The sequence below is a fragment of the Salvelinus namaycush genome, chromosome 8 (genome assembly GCF_016432855.1).
Source record: "Salvelinus namaycush isolate Seneca chromosome 8, SaNama_1.0, whole genome shotgun sequence".
Lineage (NCBI taxonomy): Eukaryota > Metazoa > Chordata > Actinopteri > Salmoniformes > Salmonidae > Salvelinus > Salvelinus namaycush.
Genome location: NC_052314.1, coordinates 23510351 through 23528700, shown reverse-complemented (window position 1 = coordinate 23528700; position 18350 = coordinate 23510351). Strand labels below are relative to the sequence as shown.

The following is an 18350-nucleotide window of genomic DNA, read 5'->3' as shown; positions in this document are numbered from 1 at the left end:
ACAAACACATACACACAAGTCTGGTGCTTTCTCTCTCTCTTACAGAGAAAGGCTGAAATGCATGGTAACACCAATATGTCCAACCACACACACACACACACACACACACACACACACACACACACACACACACACACACACACACACACACACACACACACACACACACACACACACACACACACACAAACCGACAATCATACACATTCACTCACCCACACATACTTCAGCCCACATGAACAAAGTTACAGCACACCTCAAAAACAGATAGAAATTTAGCCCAGGTTTTACAGACAGCTTCTCTCCGGAGACACAGTGGGGAGAATGCTGGAAATGTATTGAAGCTGTAAAAATCTATTCCTGCCTCCGTGTGAGGCCCTGCACCTCCCCCAGGAGCCCCCTTCAACCATTACAAAACTGGGACGAGGCCTCATAAATGGAAAGAGGACTGAGGGAGGTGGGGGAGGGGGGTTCTGTGTCAACTGAGAAGTACCAAATAGTGCTAAGGGCAACTATGTACCCCGCTGGAGCGACCAATCCTATGTGTAAAACTGCCATCATCATAACACTACTAACTACACTGGGTTTCAGTTATTTGGAGTACTGCAGACCTACTACAGATGTAGGATCTTAATTTGAGACAGTTTGCTACAGTGGGAAAATAATCCTGCAGCAACAGGAAATGTGAATTATTATGTGGATTATAATTAATGGACATTTTTAGTAGGGGTTGATACATTTTTCACGAGGGCAAATCAAGTCTAAAATTTAAATGTGGAAGTTACTAACTTTAGAAGCTTTTTTAAAACTCAAATGCAGCAGAAGTTAGCATTTCCTGCTTTGCAGGAAAATTCTCAGCAACAAAAGATCCTTTTTCTGTATCAAGGATTATTTCCAAGGACTGCTGTGTGTTATTGTAACACATGAACAGCAGCTCATAGAAACCATGCCCAAACCGATTGTAGAGCTGGCAGAAAGAGCTTCATTTAAGCTTCACCAACTTTCCCCAACTACACAGATTCATTCAAAATCAGCTCTGTAGTACACTCTTCGAAAAAGGGTTCCAAAAGGGTTCCCCTCTGTGGAAACGGTTCTGTATGGAACCTAAAAGACTTTTACCTGGAACCAAGAGGGTTCTCCTATGGGAACAACCAAATAACTATTTTCAATTCTATATAGCACCTTTTCTTTCGAAGAGTGTACCCTCAATGTTGACGCAAATTCCGAAAACAACCTAACTAATATCTTACTGGATGGGTAGTATGTGTTCATGTCCTATTCTGACAGATGAGAGCTGCCAAATCATAATATTGCATAACACTATGTTAAGTCAAAATGCTGCTGCAAATTACTGCCACATCAAAGACATTCATGCAGAGTGGCATATCTTCTATGTTTGAATATCAATGGATCAAAAGATGCACTCATGTAGAAGGACCACATTATCACAGTTTAACTTGAATTACCACCAAACACTCAGCTTCAAATGTGCCCAAAGGAACAGAATATTGAATGAATACCAACCATAACTGAAAAGATCTGCAGTATTACAGAGGATATAGAGGGTGAACTAGCTCTCCTCTGTAACAATCAATGTGACTGAGAAATTCTCATCTGTAAAGTTGAAATCCTATTAACAATGTGGGCTGGAATTATGATAAATAGCCTACTAACAAACATACAAAAGAGAGAAACAAAACATGACTCTTTACTGCATTACTGATGTCACTGAGGTCTAAATGTATTTGTAGGCAATAAGAACACTTGGATAGACAATGTGGCAAAACACAGTAACATATTCATTGCAATTTTTTACATCATAAAGTGAGCATTAAAAAGATAAAATATTAAAAGGTGTTATCAGCCACTTCGTGGCCTGCACTTGCTGTATCATATGGGGGGGGGGGGTCATGTGAAATCTGTCATACTCTCATTTCTCTGTTAAGTGGGAGGGTGGGGGTGGGGGTCAACATGGTAGCTCTGACTGACAGGAAGGGAGGTCAAATGATAAGGCAAGGAGGAACAGGGAGAGAGGGGGCATGTTATGACAGGATTAGTTAGTAAGGGTAAATTAAGTATATACACCTCTTAAAGAGATTGGAGCTATATGTTTACAAAAATACCATATGTGTGACTAGATCAACGAAGGGGAGGAGGGTTGGAGAGGGGTTGCCCTGCCCTGTGTGTGTGTCACTCAGAAGAGAGGAGGGAGAGGACACAGAGAGAGGATGTTTAACGAGTGCTCCCTGCCTGCCAGAGTGGCTGCATTAACACCACACGCCTTATGAAGGGCACTGTCACCGGCCCTGAGAGGCACAATGAACTGCCACTCTGCCAGCCAGCAGAAGAGAGGGAGAGAAGGAAGGAGAGAGAGAGGGAGGAGTGCGGAGGAGGGAGGGAGCCTAGAAGACATTATCTTGATGAAGCCATGATCGATACAGCCAGATCAAGCCAATGGAACAGGGATACCATCCCTTTTAATTGAGATTAGACTCTGCAAGTTCACCGTGCGCCCATCTAATTTAAGAGTGGACGTCGTCTCCCCACAGTTAACTCCTCACACATGTCATCAATTACAGGAGACTCTCTGACCTAGGACCTGGCAGCCAATCAGAGTGCTCCATCTCCTCTCCTCTCGGTAGTGTGCTGCCTGGGGAGGAGAGACTCCTCTCTCTGTGGCCCCATGCAGCTGGCTTTTTTGGGGCCCTTCTCTGTTTTTCTGTGTTATTTATTCCAGTGCATACATACCTCCTTGTCTACATATTTTCTTGCCCGGTTTCCTGGCACATTCCTTCGATATTCTTTTTACTGTAAAATGAATAGAAGACTAAAAAATAACATGGAGCTCCGATAAGGACAGTTGGAGCATGCAACACCACTATCTGAGTGCAGACGAAGGAAAAATGAGTTAACAAAGAGAGTTGCTCTTATTGGCTTAGTTCATGAATCAATCAGTCAGTGAATCAATCAATAATCATTATTTACATGAGCTTCTTCCTGAAAGAGCTCTATTCATTGTGCCTACACACATTGCACAGATGATGAGCCGCTGTCAGTCAGGAGTGAGGAGGAGGGGGAGGAGGAAGAGGGGAAGAGGATAAAGAGGAGGAAGAAGGGAGGAACCAGTCTCACCTGAATGGACATGCTGTGGTGGACAGGACGATGTGCATGTGTGTGGAGGGATCAGGAGACTGATGAACAGCCGCACACTCACACACACACACACACACACACACACACACACACACACACACACATACAGCGGTGCACACATAGAGGCACACACAGACATACACACACACATACACTCAGACACATACAGAGGCACACATACATTTAGGCACACACACGTACACACTCACATACATAAAAGCAGTGTCATGCACGTAAACATGCAAAGGTCATGCTTTTCTCACTCTGTTGTCAGCAAACAGACAGGAATATATTTTAAAAGAGGTTGTTGGTTTAGGTCTGTTTTCCCTTTTGGTCTGGCTATTAACTCACCATCCTCAGTGGGAACATATATGTTTAAGAAAAGGCAGTCCTCGCTCTGGTCCTGTACGTAAGAAGACACTATCTCCAGGTTGTTAGTAAACCACACAGGCAGCATGACGTCCGGCAGACGCCCCTCCACGATGGTCTGGGGGCAGACCGGGGCGAACTGCGTAGCGTTGCGGACCTCCGGCCAAAAGATGGGTGGCTCTGGGGGCTGGAAGCGCCTCTCGCCCGTGGGAGGTGCGGCATAAGGCACCCCCAGGAACTGGATGACGGGTCCCAGGATCTCATTGTTGAGCTCCTTCTTGACGCCCCTCAGTTTGCCGTAGACTGTGGTGACCACGGGGTCCGTCTCGTCCAGTTTCTGAGAGGCCGTGACCAGGGCCTGCTGTGCTAGGCTCAGTATCCACAGCAGGAAGGTGAGGTCCAGGCCCAGACCCAGGCCTACGCCCAGCCGGGGCTGCATGGCCCTCCAGGCAGGGTACAGCTTCAGACAGCCAGGTCTCTGCAGGGGCATGCTCCCTCTGCCACACCAGTAGACACACACACACACTAAAGGGGCTAATCACACCACAGCGCTAGCAGCAACAATCCACTTTAGATCCACTCACAGGAAGGGGTGCAATCAAAGGCAAAGTATCAGGCCTCCCAAACACGCTGCTGTCAAAACTTTCAAAGGCTCTTCGCATGGCAAGTACTCCCCATTGATTTCACACTGGCGGAGGCGACATCTTCACTTGCCGATATTTTTCAGGCCGCATCCTATTGACAATCCTGTTTTCCATCCTGGCGACACAGGCAGGGCAGCCATTTGCAGCAGGTCTTCCACAGATAAATCAACTCCAGTCAGTGCGTAGGTCTATATCCTGCAGGAAATAAAAAATAATTCATTAGTGCTAAGGTGAAGGGAAGAAATATGAACAGAGCAGGGCTTTATTGGCTGTTACAATCTGGATGTTCCCATCAAGCAGAGCACAGGGCAATCACAGTCTGCCTAGTGACACTTCATCAATCATGTGCAAGCAGACTGACTGAGTGACTAGGTACTGTACTAGTTATGGGATCCCTCCTCCTCCTCCAGACCTGGGAGGGAGAATTAAGAAGATCATGTTTCATAGAGAGAAAGAAATCCTATTTGTTTATAATGTAATGACACATCTCATAGACACTTCTCAGCCAGAGCAGGAGCAGACACATGGTGGGGGACAAAAATACACTATTCAGTTTTTGACAGTATTTCTATGGAAACAGAAAAAAATTGAGCATCCACATTCATATAACTAGAGCACACTTTAAACAAGGAGAGATGATAATGAAGGAAATATGCTCAGATGAATAACAAATAAAGCTGAAAGCCGAGCTTTGAGGTAAAATATATATATTTTGTTGTTGTTGTTGGACATAAAACTGTAAAAACACCAGCAAATCAGCTCCAAGTGATTTTAATGTTGGATATCTGTTCCAAAGTATTCCCACGCACACTAGTGAGTTATATGTGATTGTTTACAAATGTAAGCAAGGTTTGAAATGATTATGTTTTAGTCAAAAATTATATTTGTTGGGGCTTCTTGCGGTTAATTTGCATTCAAATTATTTGTAATTATGTTCCAGCTCCCTGACCATCCGCTCAAGACAAGTTTCAGGCCACGGCTGAATATAGTTGTTGATCCATGCTATACAGTACAGTGATTGTTTACATTTACTTTGTTTACAAACACTGGAGTAAAACAAGCTAATATTTTTTGTTCTGATGGGGTACAACAGTTGAAATACTCTTATATGCTCCAAGAATCAATGGGTATTTATCGTTAATTTATAAGTCCAAAAATGGATGTAGCAACTGCAGATTGCCCCTTTAACTGACTACTTCCAAATTGATTGAGGAGAGACTTTTCAACCATACAGTACGGTACATAAAACATGTACAGTTGAAGTGGGAAGTTTACATACACTTAGGTTGGAGTCATTAAAACACGTTTTCAACCACTCCACACATTTCTTGTTTAACAAACTATAGTTTTGGCAAATCGGTTAGGGTATCTACTTTGTGAATGACACAAGTAATTTTTCCAACAATTGTTTACAGACAGATTATTTCACTTATAATTCACTGTATCACAATTCCAGTGGGTCAGAAGTTTATATACACTAAGTTGACTGTGCTTTTAAACAGCTTGGAAAATTCCAGAAAATGATATCATGGCTTTAGAAGCTTCTGATAGGCTAATTGACATCATTTGAATCAATTGGAGGTGTACCTGTAGATGTATTTCAAGGCCTACCTTCAAACTCAGTGCATCTTTTATTGACATCATGGGAAAATCAAATAAATCAGCCAAAACCTCAGAAAGAAAAATTGTAGACCTGTACAAACAATAGTACGCAAGTATAAACACCATGGGACCACGCAGCCGTCATACCGCTCAGGAAGGAGACACATCTCTGTCTCCTAGAGATGAACGTACTTTGCTGCGAGAAGTGCAAATCAATCCCAGAACAACAGCAAAGGACCTTGTGAAGATGCTGGAGGAAACAGGTACAAAAGTATCTATATCCACAGTAAAACGAGTTCTATATCGACATAACCTGAAAGGCCGCTCAGCAAAGAAGAAGCCACTGCTCCAAAACCGCCATAAAAAAAGCCAGACTACAGTTTGCAACTGCACATACTTTTTGGAGAAATAACCTCTGGTCTGATAAAACAAAAATAGAACTGTTTGGCCATAATAACCATCGTTATGTTTGGAGGAAAAAAGGGGAGGCTTGCAAGCCGAAGAACACCATCCTAACCTTAAAGCACGGGTGTGGCAGCATCATGTTGTGGGGGTACTTTGCTGCAGGAGGGACTGGTGCACTTCACAAAATAGATGGCATCATGAGGTAGGAAAATGATGTGGATATATTGAAGCAACATCTCAAGACATCAGTCAGGAAGTTAAAGCTTGGTCGCAAATGGGTCTTCCAAATGGACAATGACCCCAAGCATACTTCCAAAGTTGTGGCAAAATGGCTTAAGGACAACAAAGTCAAGGTATTGGAGTGGCCATTACAAAGCACTAACCTCAATCCTATAGAACATTTGTGGGCAGAACTGAAAAAGTGTGTGCGAGCAAGGAGGCCTACAAACATGACTCAGTTACACAAGCTCTGTCAGGAGGAATGGGCCAAAATTCACCCAACTTATTGTGGGAAGCCTGTGGAAGGCTACCCAGAACATTTGACCCAAGTTAAACAACTTAAAGGGAATGCTACTAAATACTAATTGAGTGTATGTAAACTTCTGGGAATGTGATGAAAGAAATAAAAGATTAAATAAATCATTCTCTCTACTATTATTCTGACATTTCACATTCTTAAAATAAAGTGGTGATCCTAACTGACCTAAGACAGGGAATTTTTACTAGAATTAAATGTCAGGAATTGTGAAAAACTGAGTTTAAATATATTTGGCTAAGGTGTATGTAAACTTCCGACTTCAACTGTAACTACGTATATTTGTATCCTCCTCTATAGAAAACAAGGAGGAATGGGAGATTGGTTTATAACTAGAAGAGACTGGCTCTCCCTCTCTATCTCTCTTTTTCTCCCAGGGAAGCCAGTGTAAGGCGGATTCAGATCAGCCATTCATTTGGTCCAGCACATGAACCCTGCGCCAGATCTCCAAGCGCAACACAAAGCAGGTTTATGTCCTCCCACAATGGGACGCTTGTCCTCAATATTACTGTACCGGGTCCGCCACACACAGACCCATAGACACAGATTCACAGAGTCACAGACAGAAGCAGAACAGGCACATCATTGAGAGACAGACCAAGACATAGAGACATCAGCATCCGGAGTGGAGACTAGTGTAGTAATCGTGTACTATGTGACTTTTAAATGAGTGGCACAGGGGTGAAGTAGGTTGACACCACGAGGAGATGAAGTGATCCTAACAATCCTAAGACACTAAGCACATGCATTTTTGTATAGGAGCTGTAGCTGTGGACATGTTGAAAGAAGCACTTAGGTTGCTTAAGCAGACCCAATGGTTTATTGGTCCTCCTGTAGACCTAAGTAAACTAGTGTGTGTGCGTGTGTGCGTGTGTGCGTGTGTGCGTGCGTGCGTGCGTGCGTGCGTGCGTGCGTGCGTGCGTGCGTGCGTGCGTATACAGGGTTTGGAACAGAACTATATATATCCCATACTAAATATAAATTAAAAGCTCTGCGTTGGAGGAGTTTGGCAGTCCTCTGAGTTTCAAACCATCCCAGTCACGACAGATTAGATGTCCTTGTGTGCCCAATGGTAATATTTGCAGTCATTTCTATTTTGTCTATAGCCAAACATATTAATTATTGGCATCACTCTCACTTCAACCCTCGCAACAAAACCATCTTTTAAAACAAATCACATCTATTGACAGAGGCGTACAAATGATATGCATGCAAACAAATGCAAAGCACTCTGCGTTCTGGAATAATTAGGCAAACAGATAAACAGAATGAAATGAAAAACCTCCAGCATTGATTGTGTACTGTATTGTTAATGAGACTATAAAACTACTGTGAGGTTTTTACAATGGGGCGACTAAGAAAAACTGCACATGAGCCTCGCCACAAGCCTTGTCATCTCTGACACACCAGCCAAATATTTAGACTGCAGACAGGCAAATAAAATCCAAGGCGTTGGCTCTAATCTGAACTCTTTTTTTCAGAGTCCAGGAGGGGCTAGGTTTGGCTCGAGCGATGATTGCTGGCTGGTCAGAGCAAAACAGGATTTGGTAACATTATTGTGCTGCACGGTGTGAGCGGTGTGAGGGAGATTAAGTGAATGAGTGTGCACAGAGGATGAGATATGATTGTGGCCTTTAATCTCTACAACAATCTAACTCAAACAGGCCTATGCTGAGAGGAGTTTAGTGAGGTCTCTCCCAAAGCTAAATCTCTCTGGGGTGGTAATGTAATATACACATACCACTGGATAAAAACCTGCAGTAGCTACCTTAACACCCTGTAATATCTTTCTCATACCTACAGCATAACAGAAGTGTCACCCTGATGCAATTTCAATCAAGTGAAACAAAAATACAATCCAATACTACACTGTATTTGCATGTTTTCCTTCGAGACAATTCATTCTCAATCCATTGTCCTACCTTTTCCTAAAAATGGGAACAGAAAATGGTCGCAACTTTGCCTCCAATTTCCATGCTTTCTGTATGTGATTAAACTCTTCCAGGTGTTGAGAACACATTTCACACGTGGCCAGGATATCCATTTAACAAAGCCTTTGAAAATCCCCTGCTTAAGAACCCTACCATAATAAGCTCAGCAGATCAAGCAGAAAGAGGTGATCTATGAAATCAGCCTTGCCATGTATTTTGCATGTGGAGTCACTCATTTATCATCCTGTTTTTCCAACTAAGTTTTTTTCATGTTTATTTGTTGTTTCTTTCCCAGAGTTTATGGCAAGGCATCCGTCATGCAGATCCCCCGCAGGGACTTGTCCCAGTGTGAGTCAAATCACTAACCCACTCAGGGACCCTGCAGCCAAGTTTCAATGCTGAAATAGGATGCATTGCAATGGGAAGCAATGTTATGACTTAATACTATGCAGAACTATGCTTTTTTTTCTTCAGTTATAGACAATATATACCTGATGCATCACAATATGTCATCACCACATTATTTATTACCCTATTAATTTACTGATGGGTCTACAGGGTGGCAAAATACCACAGATAAGGCATGGATATACATAGACTGAGAGACGATGGTAGAGGAAGAGCGTTTAATGAGGTTCAGCACATTTCCCAAATAGGAGCCATTGGAAGGTCCCCGATTATATAGAGGTGTACTCTGGAAAACAAACGGCCTATTATTTCAGCCCAAGCTGTCAAAAGTAGAGAACATATGGGCACAAAGTAGAGTTATGCCGGCAGTCAGTCAACAGACTAAACCTTCCATCACTGTGTGGTTTACTTCCATGCGAGCTACCGCTGACATTAATGATCTCATTTCACCTCCAGTAAGGCTTTTGGGGAATTTGTAGTCAGCTGCTTATGACTATTTCAGTGGATATGATTAGCCAGCAGGTCCGCCTGCTGTGATTTGTGGACTTTGTGGTGTGACAGTGGGACGTTGCTGTGATTTAAGAACACAAGTCTGAGTTCTCCTTGGCGCTCATCAAAAATCGAGCGCCGTTTGAGACAATGCCCATTGTATCACCACCCTTTAGTAAAATATGTCAGTCACATTGTGAGGTAAATGGTAACTAGACTTGACTGCAGCAGCTCTACTGGGGCCTGTCTCCAAGCTGGGGGAAATCCCAAGGCTTGGGTTATTAAAGACTGTCTGGTATTCACGCATGAATAAGAAGAAATCTGCAATCTAAATGCAGAAGGAAATGATGATGAAGAAACAATTCTGATCATATTACAAATTACCGGCACCAATATTTGTGTTACTAACAAAAAATTATAGAATGCTTACACCAATGCTATCATCCATTACAAATGGTAGAAGCGGTAGCAGTAGTATCATAATAGTAGTAGTATCCACCATTTAGGTTTTAGACCATTGCTACCATCTAAATTATGGCTAATGACAGTTAACAAATCCCAATTTACTGCTTAAGTCCCTCTGACTCTAGCAGGTTCTCGTGTGCTGTCATGTCACATCAACTCTCAGTGCTCTGGAGCTGGGAACATGGAGGAGTTAAACTGTAACGGCAAGCTATGAGCGCTTCACCCTGCACACACACAGACACACACACACACACACACACACACACACACACTGCACAAAAACTACACGCACACACATAGCACATGCCTTTAGCCCGTGGCGGAGCACTGAGGTGCATGACGACAGGGGTGACGTGGCTGTGCATTATTCATCCTGCTCTACTCCCAGCGTCTGCAGCGGCCCCAGCCAAGTCCTGCATCACACTGCACACTACAGCCTACATACACTACCCACTACACTACCCCCTTACCCTTCATTGGCCCCCTCAAGGAAACCACCTCCTCTGGTCTCACATCCCCACGTTACACTGTCTACCAGGAGGCTGAAGAGCATCATAACTGGACAGCTCCATGTGTGCTTCTACTTAGCTTATCAGGTCAATTATCTCAAATCAAATCAAGTTTATTTGTTAAGTGCATTTCACGTGTGTCAACAAAATATTGCAAGAACAGCCCAACAAAACAATGCAAGAAAAGGGAATACAGGTTGAATAAACATTGATAACACAATCAATTGAGAAAGACAGGGGCAGGAAGCAAGTAGGGGTGGCATTGGCAGGGGCTGTGATCAGCATTGTGATGCTGATCACAGCCCTTGTTAGAGCCTGACTGTATTTAGTTTTCATTATTTCCCCACATTTATGCAGCATGGCTGAATGGTTGTGTGGGAGGGCATCTGTTTTTCCCCTCCACTTGGTTCACCTGGCTGCCATCTTTGTGTCTTCTTGCCAGGGGTCACAGCTGAAGCACCAGTTTGGCGTGAAAAAAAAATAGGGAAAAGCTTCCTGGCTGCTCTCCGAGAGTCCCTATGCTCCGTGAGAAACACTACCTCCCACTCTCTCACTTCAGGGCACAGAGACCAGGCCTGATCAGGAGTGTATTTGGGAAAGTCATTATCATACATTTAGAAAAATGATAAACTCCACTATTAGATTAGATTTTACCGTAATGCAAATGGAGCGGGCTCTCCCCAGCTCTGCTCTCCTGGGGCAGACAGATCTTACGGCTCCACTTTAGCCCACCCCTAGGATCCAGGGGTCCTCCTCAAATTGGTTTACATCAAAAGCAATAATTAGTTACTTACCGCAAATCTCATAGGGGACTTGGATGCCCTCAAGGGCCAAGCCTGTGAGCTGGGGAGAGTAAACACAGAACCTGCTCTCTACTAGTTTCCCCTGGTGGGACTCAAACTTGGGTTTGGTTTCTTAATGGGCAAAAATAGAGGGCAAAACTTTCTTTAAGAGATATAAACGAGGCAAAACTTCAATCAAATCATATCAAATCAAAATGTATTAGTCACATGCTTCGTAAAAAAGCAGGTGTGGACTAACAGTGAAATGTTTACTTCCAGAGAGAAAGAAAATAGAGAAATTATGGAAAACACGTAATAATAGATACAAAATGAGTAACAATAACTTGGCTATATACAAGGGGGACCAGTGCCGAGTCGATGTGCAGGGGTAAAAGGTACTTGAGGTAGATACAGTAAGCTCCAAATGTATTGGGAGAGTGAATTTTGTTGTTGGTGGTCCTGGATGGCAGGAAGCTCAGCCCCAGTGATGTACTGGGCCACATACACTACCCTCTGCCATAAATGTGTTACTGTCCCAATACTTTTGGAGTTCACTGTATGTACAACTAGGATTAAAGTGACAGATAATGAACAATAGCAGCAGCATATGTGATGAGTCAAAAAAGTTTGTGCAAAAAGGCTCAATGCAGATAGTACGGGTAGCTATTTGACTAACTACAATACATTACCAAAAGTATGTGGGACAAATGCTTGTCGAACATCTCATTCCAAAATCATGGGCATTAATATGGAGTTGGTCCCCTGTTTGCTGCTATAACAGCCTCCACTCTTCTGGGAAGCATTCCACTAGATGTTGAAACATTGCTGTGGTGACTTGCTTCCATTCAACCACAAGAGCATTAGTGAGGTCGGGCACTGATGTTGGGCGATTAGGCCTGGCTCGCAGTCGGAGTTCCAATTCATCCCAAAGGTGTTTGATTGGGTTGAGGTCAGGGCTCTGTGCAGGCCAGTCAAGTTCTTCCACACTTATCGATTTCTGTTTGGACCTTGCTTTGTGCATGGGGGCATTGTCATGCTGAAACAGGAAAGGGCCTTCCCCCAAACTCTTGCCACAAAGTTAGCGGAAAGATTTCCCTTCACTGGAACTAAGGGGCCAGTGAGCTTTACACCACTCCAGCCATGCCAAATCTTTTCAGCCTCCTGAGAGGGAAGAGGCATTATTGTGCCCCCTTCGCGACTGTGTTGGTATGTTTGGACAATGATATATCCTTAGTGATGTGGACACTGAGGAACTGGAAGCTCTCGACCCGATCCATTACAGCCCTGTTGATGTGAATGGGAGAGTGCTCGGCCCTCCATTTCCTGGAGTCCACGATCAGCTCCTTTGTCTTGTTAACATTGAGGGAGAGGATGTTGGTCTGGCACCACACTGTCAGGTCTCTGACCTCCTCTCTATAGGCTCATCGTCGTCATCGTCCTCCCTATAGGCTCGGCCTGCGGCTGTTGTGTTATCGGCAAATGTAATGATGGTGTTGGGAGTCGTGCGCGGTTGTGGGTGAACAGGGAGTACAGGAAAGGACAAAAGCACTCCTGAGGGTCCCCTTATTGAGGGTCAGCGTGGCGGGTGTTGTTGCCTACCCTCACCCCTGTCAGGAAGTCCAGGATCCGGTTGCAAAGGAAGTTCAGTCCCAGGGTCCTTAGCTTAGTGATGAGCTTGGAGGGCACTATGGTGTTGAACAGCATTATCATGTAGGTGTTCCTTTTGTCCAAGTGGTCAAAACCACTTCACTGTGGTCAAAACGTACTGTCACTGTGGGGACGACGTTGGTGACTGATGTGGTTAAACTCCTCAATGCCATTGGATGAGTCCTGGAACATATTCCAGTCTGTGCTAGCTTCGTAAACAACAGGTGTGGACTAACAGTGAAATGCTTACTTAAGGGCCCTTCCCAACAATGCAGAGAGAAAGAAACTAGAGAAATTATGGAAAAGGAAAACACGTAATAATAGATACACAATGAGTAACGATAACTTTGGAATTTAAAACGATGCAATGAACATGACGACTGTCAGCTTTAATTTGGGGGTATTTTCATCCATATCGGGTGAACCGTTTAGAAATTACAGCACTTTTTGTACATAGTCCCTCCGTTTTAGGGGGCCAAAGTATTGGGACAAATTCACTTATGTACATTTAAGTAGTAAAAAGTTAAGTATTTGGTCCCATATTCATAGCACGCAATGGCCACATCAAGCTTGTGACTCTACAAACTTGTGTTTTAGATTATTTTGTGCCCAGTAGAAATTAATGGCAAAGAATGCATTGTGTCATTTTGGAGTCACTTTTATTGTAAATAAGAATAGAATATGTGTCTCAACACTTCTACATTAATGTGGATGCTACCATGATTACGGACAATCCTGAATGAATAGTAGATAATGATATTTGTGAGTCTGTAACTTTCTCACTCATCATTATTCTCAATTAATGTAGGATTATCCGTAATCATGGTAGCATCCAAATTAATTTACATTATTTACCATTCATTTCTATTGGGCACAAAGTAATCTGAAACACAACCAAAAAAAACAGCAAATGCATCCAACAAATTAATATTAGAGATCACGCATCAGCTGTTATTAACAAAGAGACACACACCCCCCTTGAGCTTACCCGACGCTCCCATTTTGTCCTGCCAATGTATAGAAAAACCAGCTAGAATATTATCCATGTCCTTGTTTAGCCAAGTTTCCGACAAACATAGGATATTACAGTTCTTCAGGTTCCATTGATAGGACAGTCTCGAACGGAGCTCATACAGTTTGTTCTCCAGTGATTGTACATTCACCAATACAAAAAAGGGTAGAGGCGGTTTACTTCCTTGCCACTGTAGTTTCATCAGGGTGCCCGCATGCCGGCCTCTAAATCGCTGTCTCTTTCTCTTCCGAGTTTCGAGGATAAGGGCCTGGTCCGGGGTGAGCAGTATGTCCTGCGCCTCCGACTCACTGAAGTAGACATTTTCATTGAAATCGAGGTTAGTGATTGCCGTTCCGATGTCCAAAAGCTATTTTCGATCCTAGGAAACGATGGCGGAAACATTATGTACCAAAAAGCTAAGATCAGCGCAAAAAGACACACAAAATAGCAGAATTGGTCAGAGAATTGTACAACGGCCGCTATACATTTCAACGCCATTCTTTTCAGTGGGGCGTTTGAGCTGTTTATTCTCGACAGTATATGAATCCATTATTTTTTCACTTTGCTCTGGCTTTAAAAGCCACCCTCCTGAGAGGAAGGACAGGTGTCTATGTGCAAACACAGAGCCTAAGTGGGCTGAATTGGAATGTGTGAGCGCTTCTGTGGCCCAGCTCTCTCTCACCTTTAGAGCAGCAGGACTCTGATCGATTGACTGAGAGGTCCTTTCACTCCAGCAGATGTGGAGAGGTGGGAAGTGGAGTTTTGACCCTGCCACAGGACCCTAGTTGGGAGGGGGTGAGCAGCAAGCACAAACTGCCCTCATCACAGGAACACAGAGAAAAGTCCGTTACGGCTGTTTACCTTTGTCTTGCTTTTTCTGGCACGTACTGTGTGCTCCACTTTTCATGTGTTTTGTTTTTGTTTCCCCAGGAAATGGACAGAACAAGTGTGAAAGGACTGGGTGCCCTCTGAGGTGAGAACCTGAGTCATCAGACCAGAGGGTTGGTCAGGTGCCACAGGAGAGCTCTGTGACTCTGTATACTAGATGGGTTGCTCCAACGTCCCTCCACTGGGTACACGCACGCACGCACGCACGCACGCACGCACGCACGCACGCACGCACGCACGCACGCACGCACGCACGCACGCACGCACGCACGCACGCACGCACGCACGCACGCACGCACGCACGCACGCACGCACGCACGCACACACGCACACACACACACACACACACACACACACACACACACACACACACACACACACACACACACACACACACACACACACACACACACACTCTTCAGACCTTATTAATGCCCCATTTCAGGGCTGAGGCTCTCGTTACACCCCATTTCCCTCCTCAGATCAGTCAAGACACAATGAACTGACCGAAAACACAGCAAATGGCCACTAAAGCTCTCATGTTGACAAGAGGAGTGCATCAGTCCACTTGAGCTGAAGAAACACTGTGGGGGCTAAATAACCAGCAAATGGCCTGAAATTACTGGGTTACATGAAAAACCACCTTCCGTGGCAAATCCCTAACACTATACATGCCACAGGCACTCACAAAGCCCTCTTCAGAGGGGCCATTTGGAGCCTATGCTAGAAAATCAGCAAAATATGCAGACAGTTCCGAAATGGCCCCAAATTAAGCAACACTGTCTGCCATTTTAGAACTTGTTACAGAAACCTTCCCAGCAATATTTTAATGAGGAAAAGGTGGCAGATAGCTGCCATCCCATCCCATAGCAAAAGATACACTATAAAAAAAAAAAAAATGTTTTTACATTAACTCACTGGCAGCAACTAACAGTACATTACTCGAAAGTGTATGGTAATGTACTGTTAAGCAAAGTTTGTTTGGAATTTACAGTAGTATACTCTATCTTTTTTACAGTAACTTACAGGTAATAGGCTGCAAGTAAGTTACTGTAAAAACAACATGATTTTTTTTTACAGTGTAGTATTTCTGTATACTGTACTCACAAACCATCCCTTCATTTCTTCACAGAATTCCCCTCTGGGTCCCTATAGTGTTGTAGTATGGTAATACACAATCCATTACAGGTGTGCCTCTTACATGCATAGCTTGTGGAATTATCCTTTCAAATTAAAAGTCACGCTGTCTGACTGTGATTATGTGTAAATATTGTCTGGGCAAGTTGTAAAGGGAAATAGTTCCCTCATTAAAAAAAAAATATTAATCGAAAATAGTAGTATAAAAGGAAAAATGTCTTGCTTTCGAAATGCCCAGACGGAAAATATATTCTGTACAAAGACATACAACAGTTGGAAGCTCTCTGACAATACTGTAAAAGAAAATAGAATCATTCCAATGACAGTTTTCCTATCTGACTTTTTTAGCAATACTTGAGAATTGAGCTACATAATGCATTGTGAGACCTGAAGTCAACATTCTGTACTTGAACAGGGGAATGGGCGAGGGGTTATCTTTGTATGCAGGTTTTTTATTGTTTTTTTTTGTACCAGTAAAAAAAAGTTTAAAGAAAAAGTATAAATAATAAGTTAGTTACAAAAAAAAGAACGCACCTGAAACAACAGGAACACAAAAGAGTCAACACTTCCATTATTTATGAACTAGCTCCCTCCCATGTACAGAGTGGGTAGCTGAGTTGGATGCTGCCAGGAGCTTAAGGAGAGAAGGCAGCCTATTGTAAGGAGCTCTAACCTTTCAGGCTACTGACGTGACACTAAATCAATGGACTCAGAAAATTGTTGTATGAACTTCTGCACTTTTAGATGCCACACGTAAAAAAACAACAACAAAAAACATTCACAGTAGCCTTGGCAATATTCAAAATACTATCCCTTTGTTTCATATACATTTGGCTATGAGGCACAGGCTCGGCCTATTATACAACCCTTCATTTATGTGAGTTGAGTGAGTCATGATCATATCTTCACCCGGTGGGCATACGACGTTATAAAGACGTCTTTTTCTGGTTGAAATCTGGTTGGGAATAAGTTGTATTTTTGATGATTTAAAGTAAGTCTTACTTTTGTTGATATCTGATTTTTGTTTGAAATCTGATTGAACTAATGACCAGTTATCTAAATGCTACTCAATTAATAGACAGCAATCTTTATAAACGTGTTGGATATAAGACACTAGAACGATTACAATTATTCAAATTGGAGTAATGTTCTTTTTCAGCAGGTTTTGTATGATTCATCTTAGCACGTTTGACAAACAACAGGCTATGGCAGTGGTTTTTGTAGTTGCACTCCACCCAATTCAAAAGTGAACATTCACTTCCATAATATTTGCTATAAGCTACCAGCATGTAAGATAAACATGCACAATAATACAGGACACCCTAACAAAAATTCACTACCATTAGAATGCAGTAAAACAGCAGTACATAATCGTTGCTTAATTAATGATGCTGTATGTGATAGCTTGCTGTGTATGGTGGGTTCTAATGGTAACCTGTTGTCTGTGTTAGCTAATTGCACTGTTTATTGTGCTGCACATTTTCTTCTGTCCCAATGAACGCTGTTTTGATGTTTAATACATAACACGTAGACCTACAGTATGTATTTCATTTCAATATCCTACTACAATCCACCAGGATTTACAAAACCCAATTTTTATGTCATTTATTCCCATCAATAATTAGTCAAAAATTTAAGCTCCTGAATTTGACCATGACAATATGACTATTATGTTTTCTCTTAAGGTTTTTAAGCAATTAACATAATGCATGTAGTAATTACATTTCAGGAGCTAAATAAGGAGGTAAGCATATCAGTTCAAGCTAAAACTTGTCAACATTCCATAAGGCCGTTGGGACAGGGCGCCCAGTAGGCTCCACAACAACACAGCTGAAAAACAACGTTTCTTAAAATTGACACAAAAAAATCGAAACGTTTTTACTGTTAAGTGGTAGTCCCTGTTCTCCTGCATTCTTGTTTAAATTTTTGTAAGTAAAGCGGCAGTTTGTTGGAGAGAAAAATGGCAAGAAAAGATTTGCTTAACTTTTCATTTTTACCTGTTGTAGCCATTGGTTGTAGCTAACTAGCAAACGTTTTGACATTTTGATATCTGTTTTGTTAATGACAGTGTGTGCGTGTGCTTGCGTGTGTGTTTCTATAAAACGTATAGAAAAGATTGTTATCATGTCAACATTGTGTCATGCATTGTTGGACATAAAAGACTGTGAGTGAGTGAGTGAGTGAGTGAGTGAGTGAGTGAGTGAGTGAGTGAGTGAGTGAGTGAGTGAGTGAGTGAGTGAGTGAGTGAGTGAGTGAGTGAGTGAGTGAGTGAGTGAGTGAGTGTGAGAGTGTGAGAGTGAGAGAGAGATGGTTGATGAATTTACATATAGGAAACATTTATTGTGTGTGTGAGACATTTTAAGTTAGTCTAATG

The 18350-nt window shown here is 42.8% G+C and overlaps 1 protein-coding gene across 4 annotated transcripts in view; it reads right to left on the bottom strand.

Moving 5' to 3' along the window:
- Window positions 1–4012, bottom strand: part of LOC120051839 (neuroligin-1-like) — a 269903-nt gene extending 265891 nt beyond the window's left edge. The window contains exons 1-2 of one of the 4 annotated variants that reach the window (XM_038998722.1): window positions 3505–4012; window positions 2749–2808 (exon numbers count right to left, since the gene is read on the bottom strand). In XM_038998722.1, the coding sequence (XP_038854650.1) occupies window positions 2749–2808; window positions 3505–4012 (568 nt within the window). The remainder of the gene's footprint in view (window positions 1–2748; window positions 2809–3504) is intronic. The other 3 variants (XM_038998723.1, XM_038998724.1, XM_038998725.1) reach the window with 3 other exon arrangements.
- Window positions 4013–18350: the final 14338 nt, after the last annotated feature.